At 40.2% G+C, this 19,758-nt stretch overlaps 1 protein-coding gene across 1 annotated transcript in view; it reads right to left on the bottom strand.

The window, feature by feature from the left end:
• Window positions 1-1,218: 1,218 nt before the first annotated feature.
• Window positions 1,219-19,758, bottom strand: part of LOC110571335 (cytosolic beta-glucosidase-like) — a 90,278-nt gene continuing 71,738 nt past the window's right edge. The window contains 1 exon segment of the mRNA XM_021679429.1: window positions 1,219-1,485. Coding sequence (XP_021535104.1) covers window positions 1,283-1,485 — 203 coding nt within the window. The 3' untranslated portion in view covers window positions 1,219-1,282.

The following is a 19,758-nucleotide window of genomic DNA, read 5'->3' on the forward strand; positions in this document are numbered from 1 at the left end:
GAGCCACCCAGGCGTTCCGGGAAAATACTTCTATGGCACCTGGGCCTACAGTGTGCTGGACAGACCAGAGAGCTGATGCCAAAGAAGTTCTGGATGTGGCAGACGAGATGATATGACTTGAGGAAAATCCACATCAGTGCATCCTCAGTTTCTCAGTCTGCAAAATGGGGGTGATAATATTTACCTCTTAGCTTCAAGCATGATACACAAATGAATGTTGAGTAAATACTACTCAAATATGGAGGTGAGGGTCCAAATTAGATATACGTGAAAGGTTTGCTAATGTGGACACATTACATCCAGAAGAAGCCCTCCATCTACTACTGACCCCAACTGAGGAAGCTCAGTAAAATGTTCAACTCCAATCCAACCCCATACATATCTCAGACATGTGTAGACATCTTACACTCACATAGGTCATTCAATCCATATATTTCATGTATTTCCCAGGTGTCATCAATGTTCTTATAGATCTTAAACTTTAAAAAAATACCCCAAAGTAGAGACTATGTCCGGCTTATTATTTTGCCTTTCATTGGTGTCACTCTGGAGTAGAAATTCTGTTTCTGCTAAACAACCACTCAAATACTTTTTCTTCCATTCACAGTTTAATTTGTTTTATTAATTTATTATTTTTCAAAAATAATTCATCAGGCAAGAGAAAGACATACTTGTTCGTGCATAAAGAAAATGTGCCAAATTCATCAACAAATCCATTTTATTAAATGTGTCATCAATTAATCCCTTTGTTGAATAGAATGCATAACTATATGTGACTAACTTTTAATTCTGATTTTTTATACTAGATTAAACAGTAGAAGAATTTTGGACCACATGAAAATGGATCTACAAAGCAAACAATAGCTGACATAACCAGAAAAACTAGGCTCATAAACAAGTATTCTTATAATACATGGTCCTGCTGTTAGGGCTGCAAACCATGAGCATACTATCTTTGTAAATTTTGCATTATTTTTTTCTAGAAAAATTCTAAGGATTTAAATTGAAGTTTTCAAGTCTATCTGATTTCTTAATATAAAAATCAATTTCAGTGGTTTTCTATTCTGTTTTTTTTTTAAAGCCTCAGTGATCCAAATGCAAATAGAGTAAAGGCCATCATTAAATATATCCCCAGGCATTCCATATTCAGACTTCATAATCACGGATCAGCTGGTAGGAGATGATTACAAAGGCAATTTGAGATTGTCTAAAGGATCACCAAAGCAGGTATCTTTTCCAAAACCAGAGGCCTCTTCTCCAAGAGACATGGGCCAGCCATTTTTTATGGATGTTCTTCTAGGCCATTGTTTTGGATGATCTTGGCATACACCTTGGCTGATGTGTAAGGCACTCGAGGTCTAGCAGGATCCTCAAAATCAACATGGAAGAGACCAAACCAGCTACTATACTCTTGGATCCACTCAAAGTTATCCAGAAGAGACCATGCACAATATATTTTGCAATTTACTTTATCAGTCTGGATAGCTAATTTAAAAAAAAAAAAATGAAGAAAAGAAAAGGAAAAAAAGGAGGAAAATTATCATCTCTGGGAAGTTTTTTTGTGAACATACAAAAATCACTGACAACTAGTTGGGTATCTTTCTTTTACAGAGGATCACAGTAAAAAACTCTCAATGCTCTTTTCCAATTTTCTCTTTTAGTCAAGTAGGGGTTCCATTCAAGAAGTTAAATTACATATCATTCTAATTATTTGATTATTCATTCAATTTGATATATGTTTTATTCCTCCATTCATTTACTCAGTAAATATCTTTTACAATATCTACTACTTTTCAGACACAACGAAACACACATACACACACAGTTTCTCCCTAGTACCTAGAATTATATTCATTAAAGACCCTGCTCAGCTCTCATTCTCCATAGATGACATGATACTCTATGTGGAAAACCCAAAAGACTCCACCCAAAAATTTCTAGAACTCAAATAGGAATTCAGCAACGTGGCAGGATATAAAATCAATGCACAGAAATCAGTTATATATATTAACAATGAGACAGAAGAAAGAAAAATTAAGGTATCTATTCCATTTACAATTGCAGCAAAAATCATAACGTACCTAGGAATAAACCTCATCAAAAAGGAAAAGAATCTGTACTCTGAAAACTATAGAACACTTATGAAAGAAATTGAGAAAGACACAGAAAGATGGAAAAACATTCCATGCTCATGGATTGAGAGAACAAATATTGTTAAACTGTCTATGTTACCTAGAGCAATCTATACATTCAATGCAATCCCTATCAAAATACCATCAACTTTTTTTACAGAGCTGGAACAAATAATCCTAAAACTTGTATGAAAAGACCCCAAATAGCCAGAGGAATGTTGAAAAAGAAAACCAAAGCTAGTGGCATCACAATTCGGATTTCAAGCTACATTATAAAGCTGTAATCATCAAGACAGTATGGTACTGGCACAAAAACAGATACATAGATCAAAGGAACAGAATAGAGACCCCAGAAATGGACCCTCAACTCTATGGTCAACTACTCTTTGACAACACAGGAAAGAATATCCGATGGAAAAAAAAGGTAGTCTCTTTAACAAATGGTGTTGGGAAAATTGGACAGCCACATGCAGAAGAATGAAACTGGACCATTTTTTTGCACCATACAAAAAAAGAAACTCAAAATAGATGAAAGACCTAAATGTGAGACAGGAAGCCATCAAAATCCTAGAGGAGGGTGCCTGGGTAGCTCAGATGGTTAAGCGTCTGCTTTCGGCTCAGGTCATGATCCCGGGGTCCTGGGATCGAGTCCCTCATCGGGCTCCCTGCTCAGTGCAGAGTCTGCTTCTCCTTCTCCCTCTGCCATTCCCTCTGCTTGTACTCTTCTATCTCTGTCAAATAAATAAATAAAGTCTTTAAAAAAAAAAAATCCTAGAGGAGAACACAGGCAGCAACCTCTGTGACCTCAGCTGCAGCAACTTCTTGCTAGACACGTCTCCAAAGGCAAGGGAGACAAAAGCAAAAATGAACTTTTGCAACTTCATCAAGATAATAAGCTTTTGCACAGCAAAGGAAACAGTCTACAAAACCAAAAGACAACCTACAGAAATGGAGAAGATATTTATAAATGTCTTATCAGATAAAGGGCAGTATCCAAGATCGACAAAGAACTTATCAAACTCCATACCCAAAAAACAAATAATCCAGTCAAGAAATGGGCAGAAAACATGAACAGACATTTCTCCAAAGAAGACATACAAATGGCAAACAGACATAGAAAAATGCTCAACATCACTCAGCATCAGGGAAGTACAAATCAAAACCACAAAGGGTACCACCTCACACCAGTCAGAATGGCTAAAATTAACAAGTCAGGAAACAACAAATGTTGACCAGGATGTGGAGAAAGGGGAACCCTCTTACACTGCTGGTGGGAATGCAAGCTGGTGCAGCCACTCTGGAAAACAGTGTGGAGTTTCCTCAAAAAGTGAAAAATAGAGCTACCCTATGACCCAGCAATTACACTACTAGGTATTTACCCCAAAGATACAGATGTAGTGAAAAGAAGGGGCACATGCACCCCAATATTCATAGCAGCAATGTCCACAATAGCCAAACTATAGAAAGAGCCCAGATGTACATCAACAGATGAATGGATAAAGAAAATGTGGTATACACACACACACACACACACACACACACACACAATGGAATATTACTCAGCCATCAAAAAAATGAAATCTCACCATTTGCAATGACATGGATGGAACTAGAGGGTATTATGCTAAGAGAAATAAATCAATCAGAGAAAGACAATTATATGATTTCACTCATATGTGGGATTTAAAAAACAAAACAGAGGATCATAAGAGAAGGGAGGGAAAAATAAGACAAAAGCAGAGAGGGAGACAAACCATGAGACTCTTAACTATAGGGAACAAACTGAGGGTTGCTGGAGGGGAAATGGGTGGGGGTTGGGGTAACTGGGTATTAGGCATTAAGGAAGACACGTGATGTAATGAGCACTGGGTGCTATATGCAACTGATGAATCACTGAACTATACCTCTGAAATATATATTACACTGTATGTTAAGTAACTGAATTTAAATAAAATAAAACTAAAAAATAAATAATAAAATATTCTTTAAAAAAAAAAGAAAGAAAAGACACTGCTCAGCTTCTAAATGCAACCTCTAGATAATCCAGAAAGTCCATCACTAAGTAAATTGGAAGAGGTGATAATACTAAGGCTGAGGCAGCCCCAGCTATTACCTTGTGTCCCTATGACCAAACTGAGCCATGTATTATAATTCTGGAAATAGGACCCTAAAGTGAAAAGGATCAACATACAGCTCTGGTTGTACATATATCTTAGACTGAGTAGGCACAAAATGTTATGGCATCCCCTCTGCCCAACATCTAAACTCAGAGCGGTGTTTAAACCCTCGAAGAGCCAAAGCAATGGGCCATCTCTCCCCCAAATACACATATGCACATACACAATATTCTATATGATTTCATTTGTGGATACCCCAAAGCCTATCCATGGACTGCTATAGTAAGATGTCAAAATGTAGAGAATTTTCTAAGTAGTTTTACACTGATTTCCATCATGTTAGGGAATTTAACTCATGTTTTAGTATTTTAAAGATTTTAATAAATATTATTTTAGCATTAATATTTAGTAATTAGTATTTTAATTTAATATTTCAAGTATGGCAAAAACAAAACAAAACAAAACTCTGGGGTTGCATGAATTGTTGCATTGAGCATTTCTTTTAAAACCAGAATAAGTAAATTCTATATATGGGATGCACTAATATCTATTTCCCAATGCAGAAATTAAATAAAAAGACATGTTTCCTTTACAAGATAGACATATTCCTAAATAAGTTGGGTGAAAATGAACATTCATATGATATACTAAATTTTAACAATATTAGGGATCATCCTCAACCACAATGACTCTTCTAGCATTAGCAAAGCAAGATCTACTCTACCTTTTCATTGTAAATCTGTATTTTGGGGGTCTTTCAGAGGAACTATAACAATAAACTACGACACATGTGTACATTCTGAATCATCTTGGAATTTTTTTTTTTTTTTTTTTTTTTGACTATGGATACTCCGTAGACAAAAGGTTCCTGAGCAGTTAATTGATACCTAATCCCTCTGCCTTTGTGCATGGAGCCATGCAAAGTACTGTACTTAGAGAGTGCCTTATGAATGGCCTCGAGGCAGGAATTAAGCCAAGCTAGATTGGCTTTTTTTAAATAAAGTATGGTTGGAAAATGAAATATATAACATTCAAGCACATCAAGTTTTGCAGGAATTAAAACATGTATAGATACTCCTTGTTCTACTTGTCCACATTGCCATTTGTGTCTCCTCCCCTCTCTGTCAACCACAACTGCAAAATACCAATTTTTAAAAATAATTTTATAACTAACTTAAGTTCTGCATGGCATATATCTAAGAATTAAAATAACCAAAACCAAGTACCAGGTCAGAAAATAGCCATCTCCTTTGACTGCCTTAGAATTCAGTCTGGGGACATGGGAGTATCTGCATAGTTTTTTTTCTCATTTGCAGAACTACTGCCCGACATGAAAGCCTGCCGGGTAGAAAGCTAGACAGCTTCTGCAAACAGTCCCACGGAACATGCACAAAGGATTGATTCATATGCTCAACCAGGGGATAAAAATGATGCCTTGCCTGCTTGCAAGGGAACAAAAGGGAAATGCTGACAAGTTCATTGATAACTGCCAGGAGTTCAGCGGCAGGTACTAAAGTGCCCCAATGATCCTGGTGGGTGTCTCTGTGTTTTCATTGCAGGAACATTCAGATAGAGAGTTACGTGGTTAGGGCTGAGGAGCTGGCCTGCTGGAATCCTTCTCATTGTGCTACCACCGGGAAAAATGACAAAACCGTGCTAGAGCCTGCATGCCTCTCCTCTTCCAATCTCAAGAACAGAAAGAGACCATCATCACATTTCTTGTCAGTGTGATTTATGATTTTTTCCCTTCTCAAATTCCCTTCTCAAACTCACTTCTGTGAGTTCTCTTTCTTTCTTGAACCAGAGTTTGCAGGCAAAGTAAACACAGACTGGCAGGGACTATGGATGGGTACAAAACACACTGGGATAAAAATGACAAACATACAGAGCCAGAGTTTGGTTTCGGACTCAAAGGCCAGTGGAAAAGGCCTCACAGTCAGCAGTTTGCATATAAAGATGCAAGGAGAAAAATGTCTAAGACTTGCTAATATATCAAAGTCTTAGGCTGTTCTAATTAGAAGAACCCTGTGCCAGTGTCCATTTAGTCCAAACTAAATGGACACACACACACACACACACACACACACTGCCCAGGTTTAGCCGAACTGAGAAGGTTGAGGGAATAGTCTTTCATCAGACCGCCCTCATTTCTGACAAAACTACAAGTTCAAGGGGTTCCCCAAACCACCCTCAGTTTCAATAATTTGCTAGAAGAACTCACAGAACTCTCTGAAACCCGTTATACTCATAGTTGTGGCTTATTATGGCAAGGGATACAAGTCAACATCAGCCAAAGGAAGAGATGAATAGGTCAGCGACAGAGGGGCTCCAAACATGAAGCTTCAATCATCCGCTCCCCTAGGAGTCCTGGGATGGACATGTGACAATGCACAGAGCACTGCCAAGCAGAGAAGCTCACCTGAGCTTCAGTGTCCAGAGTTTTTATTGTAACTTCATTACACTGGCATGATTAATTAATTGGTTGTCCATGTGGATGAACTAAGACTCCAGGTCAAGTGATACCGTATCACCCAAAACCCCCACCTTCAGTCACATTGCTGGTCTTTCTGATGTTACTAGCCCCACCCTCAACAAGGACATTCTGTCAGGTATGACATAGATTTCCTCCCCAAAAGCTGAGGGCAAAGGCCAAGCCATTATTTGGGCAAAACCCAATTCTTTACTACACACACACATGCACACACACACCTTTTAGAAATTCATTATTTCATGATACTGTGCACAATCTTCTCAAATTACTGGTTTATGAAGTGCCATGATTATGCCCATGTTTGTCACATTACAAAAGGTTAAAAATTGGGCACTCGGCTTCAGTAGGATTTATTTCCCAACAGTTTATAAACAGAGATAGCCTTTGTTTTCAAGATTAACTAGGACTATATAAGACATCCATGACTGTGGCACAACAGTTCAGCTATCAAACAAACAACTCATCCACAGACCCAAGCTGCCGTGGTGAGAACCAGTGGAAAGGTTCCAGACAGTGATAAAGGCAGCAGCTCCACAGAAGAAAAATGACAGAGAGAAAGCTCCAGGAAGGAGCCTTCCTTTGAGAAGGAAAAACAGAAGCATCTAGATTTCCGTGTTCTGGTAATGGCAGATGACATTATTTGAGCAAGCCCTCCTAATGAAAACAAGTAAGCATGCTGCACAGAATTTTAAAAGCAAATCTTCAAAACAATGAAAAGCTGACAATTTCATAGGGAATTATCAGGCCAAAGCAGAACGAAGAAATGAAGATTGATAGGCATGGCAGCTACTTTCACCTCATGGAGTTCTCCAATCTTAGGAAATCAGAATCTTTTCCTATTTCCTGGGGTGAGGTTAAGAGTCAAAGCCCAGAGATACATGGCAGGAAATCCGAGACCGCACACAGACAAAACTAAGATCCCCAAAGACTAATCCCTCAAGGGAAGGGTGAGCCAGAAACAAAGCAGTCAATGGAAAGTCTCAAGTCATCTGGTGGTTCAGAAAACATCAAGTCTGGATCTTGAATAGAGGTGATCCCATACTGGGATTACCCAAGTGCCTAGAAGATGCACATTCACATACTTTCTGAAAGGAGATACCTATATTCTAAACCTTCGACTATTATCACAAACATTTTTAAGTATAATCATCAGCACATAATCAAATATAACCAGAAAGACATGGGAAAGCAATGACAATTAGAAAATCAGCAAAATCAACAGACAACAGAAACAGGGGCACCTGCATTGCTCAGTCAGTTAAGAGTCTGACTTTGGCTCAGGTCATGATCTCACCATCCTGGGATTGAGTCTCATCAGGCTCCACACTCAGTGAGGAGTCTGCTTCTCCTTCTTCCTCTCCCTCTGCCTCCCCCCCACACCCTGCTCATGCATACTGTCTCTCTCTCAAATAAATAAATAAATAAAATCTTTAAAAAGGGAAACAAAACAAAAATAACCAGAAAGACACAGGAAAACAATGACAGTTAGAAAATCAGCAAAATCAACAGACAACAGAAACAAACCCACAAAGAGCTGTTTTTAGAACTATCAGAAAGACTATAAAATATCCATGTCACTATGTTTATATCATAGAGATAAACTTGAAATATCTCCAAGGTTCAGGAACCCATAAAAAATGATGTGGCAGATTTGGGAAAGGAAACTAACACTTGGGTTTGAATCTGCGATGCAGCACTTACTAGCTGAAGGGGCCTCTGGTTTCTCATGAGTGCGATGTAGACACTATTATCTGCTTCTAGAGCTGCTGTAAAGATTAAATGGGACAGCATGGACTCCAGCACAATACCTCGCCCATGTCATTTTCCTCTCTGGCCACCCCTTGGGAGAATACAGAATCCAAAGTAAAAATATAGTTTGATGCGCCCTCTCCCCATCAACCCAGATATTTTGATGAAGTCAAAACGGGGTTTCAATGAGCATCTGGGACAATGTAAAAGGGGAAGAGGAGTAAGAAGGACAAACTTAAGTCTAAGAAAGTGTAAGGACAAAGGGAGAGGCACAAACTGCATAAATCTGAGGACAGGGCTCTCTACATCAGTTAACAAACTCCTTTCTTTTCTCCAGGGTGACATCTCAAAGTCACTGCCTGGCTTCCTGCCTCCCTGAGTCCCAGGAAGCAGTTCAGAGACCTCTACGACACTGAGTTTCAGATGTCCAAGCTCTCAAACTTCTGAGATGTTAGTTGAGTGGGTGCATCCTGGAATTTACTTTGTGAGCAGCAAATCTGATCCCAGGTATGGAAAACACTAATAGAATGGGTCTGAGTCAAAATCCTTAAGTGGTATGTGGCTAAGTCAATGTCATAACAAGTCCAAAAGGCAGGATGCAAAACAAGCTCAGATTCAAAGTCATTGAAATAAAATGGGAACAGATCAAAGACAAAGACAGAAGTTGCAGAGCAGTCTTGGGGAGTGTCTGCAAAGGGTCACGGAGTATTTTCTATTTGCATTAACTTATTGCTGAATATGTGGTGTACAGAAAAACCCGGCTGATGAAAAAAACATAGAGCCAAAGCAAGCATCAGTATGATTACTAATCCAGCAGGGTACTGTTCCTCAAAGTGTTGGCTCTGACCACCTGAACCACTTGGAATTACCTAGGGCATAGCTAAAAAAAAAGTTTGTTAACCCCACCCCAGACCTACTAAAATCAGAATCTTTCGGGTTGTGTTATAAGCTAAATTATGTCCCCTCAAAATCCAGATGTGGAAGCCCCAGCCCCTAGTACCTCAGCATATGACCTTATGTGGACATAAAGTCTTTAAAGAGGTGATTAAGTTAAAATGAAGTTATTAGGGTGGGCCCTAATCCAATGGGACTGGTGTCCTTCTAAGAAGAGAGAAATCACCAGAGGTGTGTATGCACAGAAGAAAGACCAATGAGGACAGAGTGAGAAACTGGTTATCTGAAAGCCAAAAAGAGAAACCTCAGGAGAAATCAAAGTTGCTGACACCTCAATCTTACACTTCCAGCTTCCAGAACTATGAGAAAATAAATTACTGTTGTTTAAGCCACCCTGTCTGTGGCATTTTGTTATGGCAGCTCTTAGAAACTAGGTTGAGATCTGAGAATTTCTGTTTTTAATAAACAACCTGAGTGATTGTTACACTTAGTCAAGTTTGAGACTACTAAGCCTAGGATAAGCTCTAACAGTCCACTACAATTTTTTGAACAGAGGCATCCCTCTTGAGGTTATAAATGTAGATGAATCCCTCAGCCCCTCAACACTCATAGCCAGAGAAGCCCTATGCCAAGAGACACAGCAATGTGCAGGCCAGGCCACACCACCTTTCAGAAATAAGGGACCACAAAGAGACCAAGGTAGGAATCCTACAAGCTCAGGAGTGCCAAATGCCTGTCATCTGCCATTTAATCAAAGCCTCACTTTACCCCAGGGATCATGAGACATCTTTCCAATTCACCATGTGTAACTGGATGATTGGTGGCTCCCCGTAAAGATCTATCCATCCAAAACCTGTGAATATGACTTTATTTGGAAAAAGGGACTATGCAAATGCAGTTAATGATCTTGAGATGAGAGGGATGCCTGGCTGCCTTGGTCAGAAAAGCATGCGACTCTTGATCTCCAGGTCATGAGTTGGAGCCCCACATTGAGTGTGGAGATTAGTTAAATAAATAAAACTTAAAAAAAAAAAAAAACTCAAGATGAGATCATCCTGGATAACGGGGAGTCCAAAATACAATGACCAATGTCCTTAGAAGAGAAGAGAAGGGGAGAAGACACACAGGGAAGAAGGCAATGTGAAGACACAGGCAGAGATTGGAGTGCTATGTCTGGAAGCCAAGGAATGCCAAGACAGCCACCAGGAGTTGGTGGACAAGCATGGCACAGATTCTCTCTCAGAGCCTCCAGAAGGAACCAATCCTACTGGCACCTTAATTTTGGGTTTCTGGCCTCCAGGACTGTGAGAGAATAAATGTCTGTTGTTTTAAGCCACCAAGTTTGTAGTCATTTGTTACAGCAGCCACAGATCATGCACCATACATGCTTTTGTAGAGTAGTTGTCAACTGGGCTCCAAGTCCCAAACCACCCACCTGATTTTGCTGAAAGCTTGTGAGAATCTTTTCTCAAGGCCAAAGAGAGAGAAATCCTTCCCAGGACACAGTTTGAAGCAGATTTTCTGGCAATTGCCCCCACCAACCTTGCAAATGTGTTTCTCTGAGCTTAGTTGAATTGCATAGAACACTACAGTTGGAGGACAGCTTTAGCTGGGTAAGAGTGCCTGCAAGGGAACTGGCACACTGTCTTTCCCTTTCTTTGGAAAAAATAAATAAAATAAAATAGAACATCAGGAAGATCTAAACATAGAAAATGCACACCAAGCCCCCCACCCCAACTCCAGGTGAATATCAGTGGCTGGACAGCATCTGTGAAAATGTCCAAATAATCCCAACACAGGAGGCCCCACCTGCACATGGGAACTCCTAGTAGCAAAACCTATGACTCTCTGAGAAGAGAACCTGAAAACCAAAGGCTAAGTTTTAAATATTTTATAGGAAAATGCCAATTAGCCAGAAATAAGCTGTAAAGATTTCTTAATTATCTGTATTGTTCCTATTACTTACGTTAGATTTGGGAGGAAAAAAACTGCAAATAGCAAGCAGTTGAAAGGTATAAAAAATATATTTTTATTTAGTTATAGAGCTGATCTAAGGATAGGTACACATTCAGTGTCACCTTCTATAATGTCTCCATCAATATTACTTTTACAGTTACCTCTGTGAAATAGAGAAGTTCTTATGAAAACCAAAGTTCTAAGCAAGTGAAACTCTCTTCTAGGGGCACCCGGGTGGCTCAGTCAGTTAGGTATCTGCCTTTGGCTCAGGTCATGATCCTGGGGTCCTGGGACCCAGCCCCGGGTCTGGATCCCTGCTCAGCAGGGAGCCTGCTTCTCCCTCTGCCCCTCCCCCACTCATTCTCTCTCAAATAAATAAATAAAATCTTAAAAGAAAAAAAAACTCTCTTCTACCAGAAATCCTTCCTTCCCCCTTTCCCTCTTCCTTTCTCCCCTTACTTTCCTTCTGGGACTTACTTTCCCCTTCTGTAAAATGGAGGCAACAGTATCTTTTTGCTAGGATTGTGGTATTAAATAAATTAATACATATAAAGCTCTATGAATAATGCCAAGTTTATAGTAAACACAACATATTCTACTTGTTGGTACAGTTGTTGTTGTTGTTACTTCTCTCCGAGTCTGGAAGGGCGATGAATGAAACCTCTTTTATCTCTACCTCCCATCTGGCTTCAAACAGCTTTCAGAGGGTGTAGAGTCAGCAAAAAATGCTCAGTGCTGAGAACCAGAGAAATCAGGGCATCAAGGGAAAGAGCAGCATCTGAGCCAGGGTTTGTGCTCTGTGGGAAAGGGTCAGTTGTGGGTCATGAAAAATAAATCACTAAAGACAAGGACCTTAGGGGGAAGCTGCCGGGAACACTGGGTGCTGCTGAAGCCTCCCGGCCTCGGTGTGCTGGGAGGTGGGGACCGCATCACTCAGGGTTTCTGGGATCCTACGACAACAGCCACCCTACACTTATTAAATAAATAGATATTGTGCTAGCACTGGGAATATAATGGAGAGCAAAATAAACAACCCCTCTTTTTGTAGAGCTTAACAGCGCATGTGGAAGACATATCTTAATCCAATTACCACCCTGTGATCCTTTAATTGCAATCTGTGAGGAGTATTATGGAAGGAAAGACATGGGAACTGTGAGCGAGAACAACATATCAGCTCACATATATTGAGCATTTAGGTACTGATTCAAGCATTTTGTGTACACATTAATTCATTTCCTCTTTACCGGAAACCTATGAGATAGACATTATCATTGTCCCCATTTTACAGATAAGGGAACTGATGCACGGAGAGGTGAGGTAAGATTTACAAAATTCATACAGCAAGTAAGTGCGAGAGTTGGGGTTGGAACCCAAGCAAGATAACCACAGAGGCTGCATGCCGAGCCACAACACTCTACTGAGTCCTGCCTGACTTGTGCTGTGGTGGGAAGATCCAGCTCGGTCAGCAAGGGCGGGAGAACAGGGGGAACGGAGCAGTTTCCTGGAGCAGAGGAGCTGAGAGCTCAGCATTCATTGGGGTTATCTACTGCCATCAGCCAGGGTTCTCTCGTAATTTAAGTAACAGAAACGGACCTTGATTGATGAAGCTTAAAAGGGTCAAGCTGGAGAAGTAGGCTCAAACGAAGATCTCAGGACAGGTGCCCAAAAACACAACTCAGAACTGGTGGATGGAAGAAGCTTCCTGAACTGCTACCGACCCAACGGGCACTAAGTCCTGCAGCGCATTGCTGCCAAGACCCGACCTTCCTGCAAGCAGAGAAGCCACTACCTCTGCACCAGAAGCTGGACCTGACGACCATTCTCAAAGGCTGGATGCACGTGCTGCTATCCTCACCAGCACACTAGGTTCTGCCCTCCCCAAGCTGTTCACTTTCAGATTATCTTCTCACATGGACAAGTCTGATGGGCAGAGACTTAATCACAGGTGTGTGCCCTTGCTCTGACAAAACCTGAGGAATGTCCTTCGCTACCTGGGCTAGACAAAACTCTTAAAGATTTTATTTATTTATTTATTTAGAGAGCGAGCGAGAGAGAAACAGCATGAGAGGGGAGAGGGTCAGAGGGAGAAGCAGGCTCCCCGCTGAGCCGGGAGCCCGATGTGGGACTCAATCCCAGGACCCTGGGATCATGACCTGAGCCGAAGGCAGACGCTTAACCATCTGAGCCACCCAGGCACCCTAGACAAAACTCTTATATCTGGACATTCCTTAAGTGTAGCCGGGGTGTTCAACAAGGGCTAGGCAGCCAGAAAACATGACAGGTGTCCACTTCACTAGATGAACAAGGACAAGAGCAACCCGAGAAAAATAAACTACTATGTGAAAGATCAGGCGTGGGAAAGTTCACAGCGTATTTAAGGAACTCCAAGAAGGTGGTGGTTCAATGGATCATAAAGACTTATCAAGAATTCATAGAAATAGAGAGTAGAATGGTGGTTACCAAGGGCTGGGGCTGGGGGAAATGGGGAGAGGTTATTCAAAGGGTACAAATTTTCAGTTGTAAGATGAATAATTTGGGGGGATCTAATATACTATATGGTATTTATAGTTATTAGTTTGATAATTATACTGTATTATGGACTTGAAAGTTGCTAAGAGAGTATATTTTAAATCGTCTCACCACAAAAAAATAAATGGCTATGTGAGGTGATGGAGGGTGTTAGCTAATGCTACAGGGGGAAATCATTTCACAATATATAAATGTATCAAATCAACACACTGTACACCTTAAACTTATACAATGTTATATTTTAATTATATCTCAAAAAGGCTGAGGGGGAAAAAAGAAAAAAGAATAGTGGAGAGAGAGCCATAAGGCAGGGGACATGCAGGTCCTTATCAAGATTTTAAGGATTTTGACCTTTATCCCAACCACATTAAAAGTCATTGAGGGAGTTTAAGCAAGGGAGTGACTTTAGCTAATTTGCATTTTTAGAAGATTACTGTGACCTCTATGGAGAATAAATGTGAGTGTAGCAAGAATGGAATCCAAGAGCATATTTAGGAGTGACTGCAGTAAAGCATGAGGGAGATGATGGGAGCTTGGTCTGGGGTGGTGTAAGGGAAGACAAGAGAGAATCAGATGGATTAAATAGATATTCAGATAAAATCAACTGGATTGAACAATTCACTGGAGATCAGTGGCAAAGGAGATAAGGTAGCAAAGATAACACGGTTTAATGGATATCATTATCAGTCTCTGAGTTCGGGAATACTGGGCAAAGACAAGTTTTGGAGGAAAGGCAGAGAAGGTAATGAATCAAACTCTGGTTATGATGACTTTAGGTTTCTCTTTTTGATCTCCAAATGAAGAGTTGAAAAAACTCAAAGTAGAGTCTGAGATGGAAATGTGAATTTTGGAGTCATCAAATAGTGGAGGTAATTGAAATCATGGTTGTCAAACACAATTTAGAGAATAAGAAAACAAGTTGTTGGTGCAAGCCTTATGGTATTCCAACATTTAAAAATAAGCTGGAAAAGGAAATCGAGGAGGAGGACCAGAAATATTCTATATCCTTGACCTGATATAACCATAGATGACACTTTCTGTGGACAGAATTTGACCAAAGTCACACAGCTGAAGAGGGAGAATTTGGAGAACACTAAGGCTGTCTGACTCCAAAGCCCACAATGCTTCTATCAGAATAGCATGGAAAGATTGTAAATCCAACACTGTGGGTGATACGCAAGGGTCAAAGCCACTATGGGAACATAACCAGACCATGTGGAGAGCATAAAGTAGATGGAGGTAGATAAGCACCTGTAACATCAATATCCTAAGAGCAAAAATCTAGTGCTTATAGTGTAAGGAAAATTCTCAAGTCTTCTCCACCCCTTTCAAAATCCCCTTCTATCACTCCAGGAAAGATTCAGGATCAAAACCAAAAAACTTGCCCCCACTGAGAAAGAGTAGCACTCAATTTAGTGGACAGCAATTGGTCCAGGATTTGCTGGGATGATAGTTTTAAAGAGGATCAGGTTATGAAGCAATGACCTACATAGGTAGGGGTCTCTCTTTCATGTACTCTTGAAGTCAGAGTGGTTAAGATAGCATGGATTCTTTCCCCTTGGAACACACTTTGCCAAGGCACATACTTTGTTCAGAGTCTCTCTTTTTCCTATTTGACAACAGGCCCATAGCTTCTTGACTGCTTAGGCCCAGGACAGAAGCAGGTAGGGAGAGTGGGGGAGGGAGGCACCCTCTCCTGTTATCTGCTGCTCTGGTCCTATTTCCTAGGGTATGAAATAGTGCTGTTGGTTTTTATCCTATTAGAAGGATAAGTTCAGAGATCCTAAGATGAATTTAGGAAAAATTGTGGGTTTTTAGTTTGTTTTAACTCTGGGCTTTAGACTAACTCTAACCTGTCTCTACCTGGGCAAAAAAACTATGCCATGTGATTCAGCCTAGCTCACTAAACTTCTGAAGAGAATGGAGGACCATGACCCAATTTAGATCATGGGTCCTCTTGTCAAATATCATATGGTGACTCCAAAATTTATATCTCCAGCTCCTTCATCTCCCTTACCTGCAAAATCTCTATATAATTGACTAATTGACTTCTCCCCTTTCAGTCAAAATGACATTTAAACTTTAACATATATATTTGTACACTAATGTTCAAATCAGCATTATTCACAATAGCTGAAAGATGGAAATAACCCAATGTCCATCACTGGATGAATGGTTAAATGAAATGTGCTATATTTCTACAATGGAATATTATTTGGTATTAACAAAAGAATGAAGTTCTGATACATTCTACAATATGGATGAACCTTGAAGGCATTATGCTAAGTGAAATAAACTAAGCATGGAAGACACGTATTGTATGATTCCATTTATATGAGGTATATACAATGTCAAATTCACAGAGACAAAGTAGAATAGTAGTTACCAGGGATGGAGGGGAGGAGGCAATGGGGGGGGGGTCATTGTTTAATGGGCACAGTTTTAGTTTGGGGAAGATGAAAAAGTTCTAGAGATGGATGCAGGTGATGGTTGCACAACATGAATGTACTTACTTAGTGCCACTCACCTGTACACCTGAAAATGGTTAAAATGGTACATTTTATTTTTGTGTGGTCTAATTTTAAAATTTTAAAAACTGATTTTAAATCAATTTAAATAAATACAATGTAACATGTATAAAGTAGAACTCTTGCTTTTTAACCCATTCCTCAAAACTGCCCCCCACCCAGCTTTTCTAATCCTAGCAAATGGCACCATCTGTCTAATTCTTGACACCAGGCACCTAGAGGTCATGCTTGATTCTCCTTTTGCTGTATTCTCTCCCACTGCCAGTCTGTAACTGGTTCTGCCTCCATCCCCCTCTCTATCCCTCTACACCACCACAGTAGCTTCCTTACTGGTCACCTGCCACAACTCCTATACACAATATAGCCAGAGAGTGTAAATTTTTGAAAAACCAGTTTAGCTTATGTCCTTCCCTGCTTAACTTCCCCACTCAATGGTTTCCTATCTTACTTAGTGCAAAATTTGACATCCTTATATGACCTTGAAGGCTCTGTATGATCTGGCCTCTGCCTGGCTCCCCTCTGCCTTCTCCTTGCTGTCTTCTACCTCCATTGTCCAGACACACTGGGCTTCTTTCTCTTCTTGAAATGTGCTGAACTCTTTTCCATTTCATGACCTTTACCCTGACTTTCATTCTGCTTGGATCACTCCTCTAGGTCCTCACTTTATGGCTCTTTATTGCCAATGGGTCTTAATTTAAATTCATCTCCGTAAGCTATCTTTTCTGATGCCCCAACTTAAAGTTTTATTCCCAACCACCCTATTGTCTCTCATATTATCCTGTACTTATCTTCTCTGTGGCCCTTACCATTATGTGAAAATGTCTTATTCATGTATTATTTTTTATTGTCTATCTTCCCCAGAAGACTGAAAATCCCATGAGAAAAAGGGACATCTGTCTATTATCTTCAATATGCCCTGAGAACAGTACTTAGCACATAGTAGATGCTAAATAAACACTTGTTGAAGGAATGAAGAAGAGAGGGAGGGAACAATATATGGAAGGAAGAGAGGAAAGAAGGAACGAAGGAACGAAGGAACAAAGGAACAAATGAACAAATGAAGGGGAAAAAGGAAGTCCTCTTAATATGATCTTAGTAAGACTCTGGTTGGACTATTATCACCTGGATATTAGAATCATAGCATCTTCAGGCTGAACAACCACGATTCAACAGGTATTGATTACAAAATCCATTCCCAACACCTGAATCCCTGTTACTATGCTACTGGCTGTCCCTACCCAGCCTCTGCTTCCAGTCCCAACCTGGTGATTCCAAGTCTCCATCCATTCAGACTTGAGATTCCTCATCACTTTCCGTTAGCCTCTTACTCTCTGACATTCCCCAAAAGCTTCTCCACCATCTCAGCTGCTGCTACCACACTTCACCTCTAATTCCTAATATTTCTCAGATAACTCTTTATTTGGACCTTAGTTGCATGTCTGGCATAGTCCTCTGGAGTGTTTTCCCTTCTTGAGAAATCTGTGAGCTCTCAACCCTCTTGAGCAATGTCACTCCACTCTCCTGGACACAGTATGAGTTTGAATGGTGGCTCTTGGTGCCAGAAATCCCCCAGGGTACCAGAGTAGAGCCCCAGGAGAAAACATCTCCCAACTTATAACTTTATCTGTAGGCCTGAGGCACGCACTTTGGAATAGCTATCATTTTTTTAGTTCATAAGAATATTGATCTTCTGGGGCGCCTGGGTGGCTCAGTTGGTTAAGCGACTGCCTTCGGCTCAGGTCATGATCCTGGAGTCCCTGGATCGAGTCCCGCATCGGGCTCCCTGCTCAGCAAGGAGCCTGCTTCTCCCTCTGACCCTCCCCCCTCTCATGCTCTCTCTCTCTATCTCATTGTCTCTGTCAAATAAATAAATAAAATCTTAAAAAAAAAAAAGAATATTGATCTTCTGTATATAGAAAAAGTCCATCTCTAATAACTATAGCCATCTAAGAATAACCCTCAAAGAAAGTTGCTGGTGCCCCAGATAGAAATATCAGAGTCCCGCTTCTCTATACACAGGTGAAAGGCTAAGTTCTAGGTTCTATGGCTCTAGAAGTGGAAAAATAAGCGGTATGACTGAATAAAAGTAGTATAACTGCCTGTGAGAACAACAACAACAACAACAACAACAACAAAATGTGTAGTTTTGCTCTGAAACTGATTTAGGGCTTTAGAACTATAATTTATTAAACCGAATCCTGAACATATAGACTAATATTAATACTTCCTTCTTAGCTTCTTTATTTAATTCCTCCCTTATATCCACAAAACACTTCACTAAGCATCTACTAAACCAAGTTATTGTTTTAGGCAGAGTGATTCTCATAGAGGAGAGGAAAATCTGATGTAGACCTTACCCTCAAGGTCAAGTAGTCAAGTAGAAGAGAAAAGCCCCCACAGAGTTTCTCTGATTTGCACATTCACTGAACACCCTTAACTTCCCTTTTGTAACATCAATAAGACATGGAACTAACTATTTGTTCATTTTCTGTCTTCTACTCCAGACTCTAAGCTCCACGAGGGCATTAAGCACATGGATCTTATCCTGGTGAAGGGTGGGTGTTTAATAGAATATTGCTTAAATGAATGAATGCTACAAATGTATACAGAATACTGAATACAATAGAAGAACAGAGAAAAGGTGGTTCTCAAGAAGGCAAGATTATCTTCTTGAGCACAGTAACAAAATTCAATTCCAAATTCCTCTTGTCCAAATAAAGAGAAAGAAATATCTTCTTCCAACCTGATCAAATCACTGCTCATTTTGCACTCTAGAATATTTCTGTGTGATCACAAGGACCATGTCTCTCATCAGTTACTGGAATTCATATATATATAATAAATGTTGAATAAATTATATTAAATGCCCCTCAAAAAGGCATTGTCAGAGGATTCAATGCCACCTTTTGCTAATAACAAAAGGAGAGTAAGCAAGCATTAGCATTATCCTCACCACAATAACACCACAAAAACACTTCAAGTGTTTGCATACAGTGGTCACTATAATGGCCTAGAGTCAGGAGATACAGGAAAGTGAGTAACAGAGAGTTGAGAAGAAGGAACAATGGCATCTCTTTAAACTGCTACTGTGTAAGTTTTCATATTCATTTCATTTCATATTTCATATTCACTGGCACCAAGTTCAAGCCCAGGTGGGTACACCTCACCCAGACTGCCTGTGCTGGCCTATTGTACAAGTCTCGCTAGTCTGCTTTTTAAGGACAAGGAAGGACACTGCTTGGTGATGTGGCCGCAAGCTGTTCAGGGAAGAGACTCTGCTCAGCACATTTCAGCTACTGAGCAAGGCTGGGCTAGTTTCACATAAAATAAATAATCATGCAAAAGCAGATTCGTCGTGATAG

This window comes from Neomonachus schauinslandi, chromosome 2 (genome assembly GCF_002201575.2).
Source record: "Neomonachus schauinslandi chromosome 2, ASM220157v2, whole genome shotgun sequence".
NCBI classification, from domain to species: Eukaryota; Metazoa; Chordata; class Mammalia; order Carnivora; family Phocidae; genus Neomonachus; species Neomonachus schauinslandi.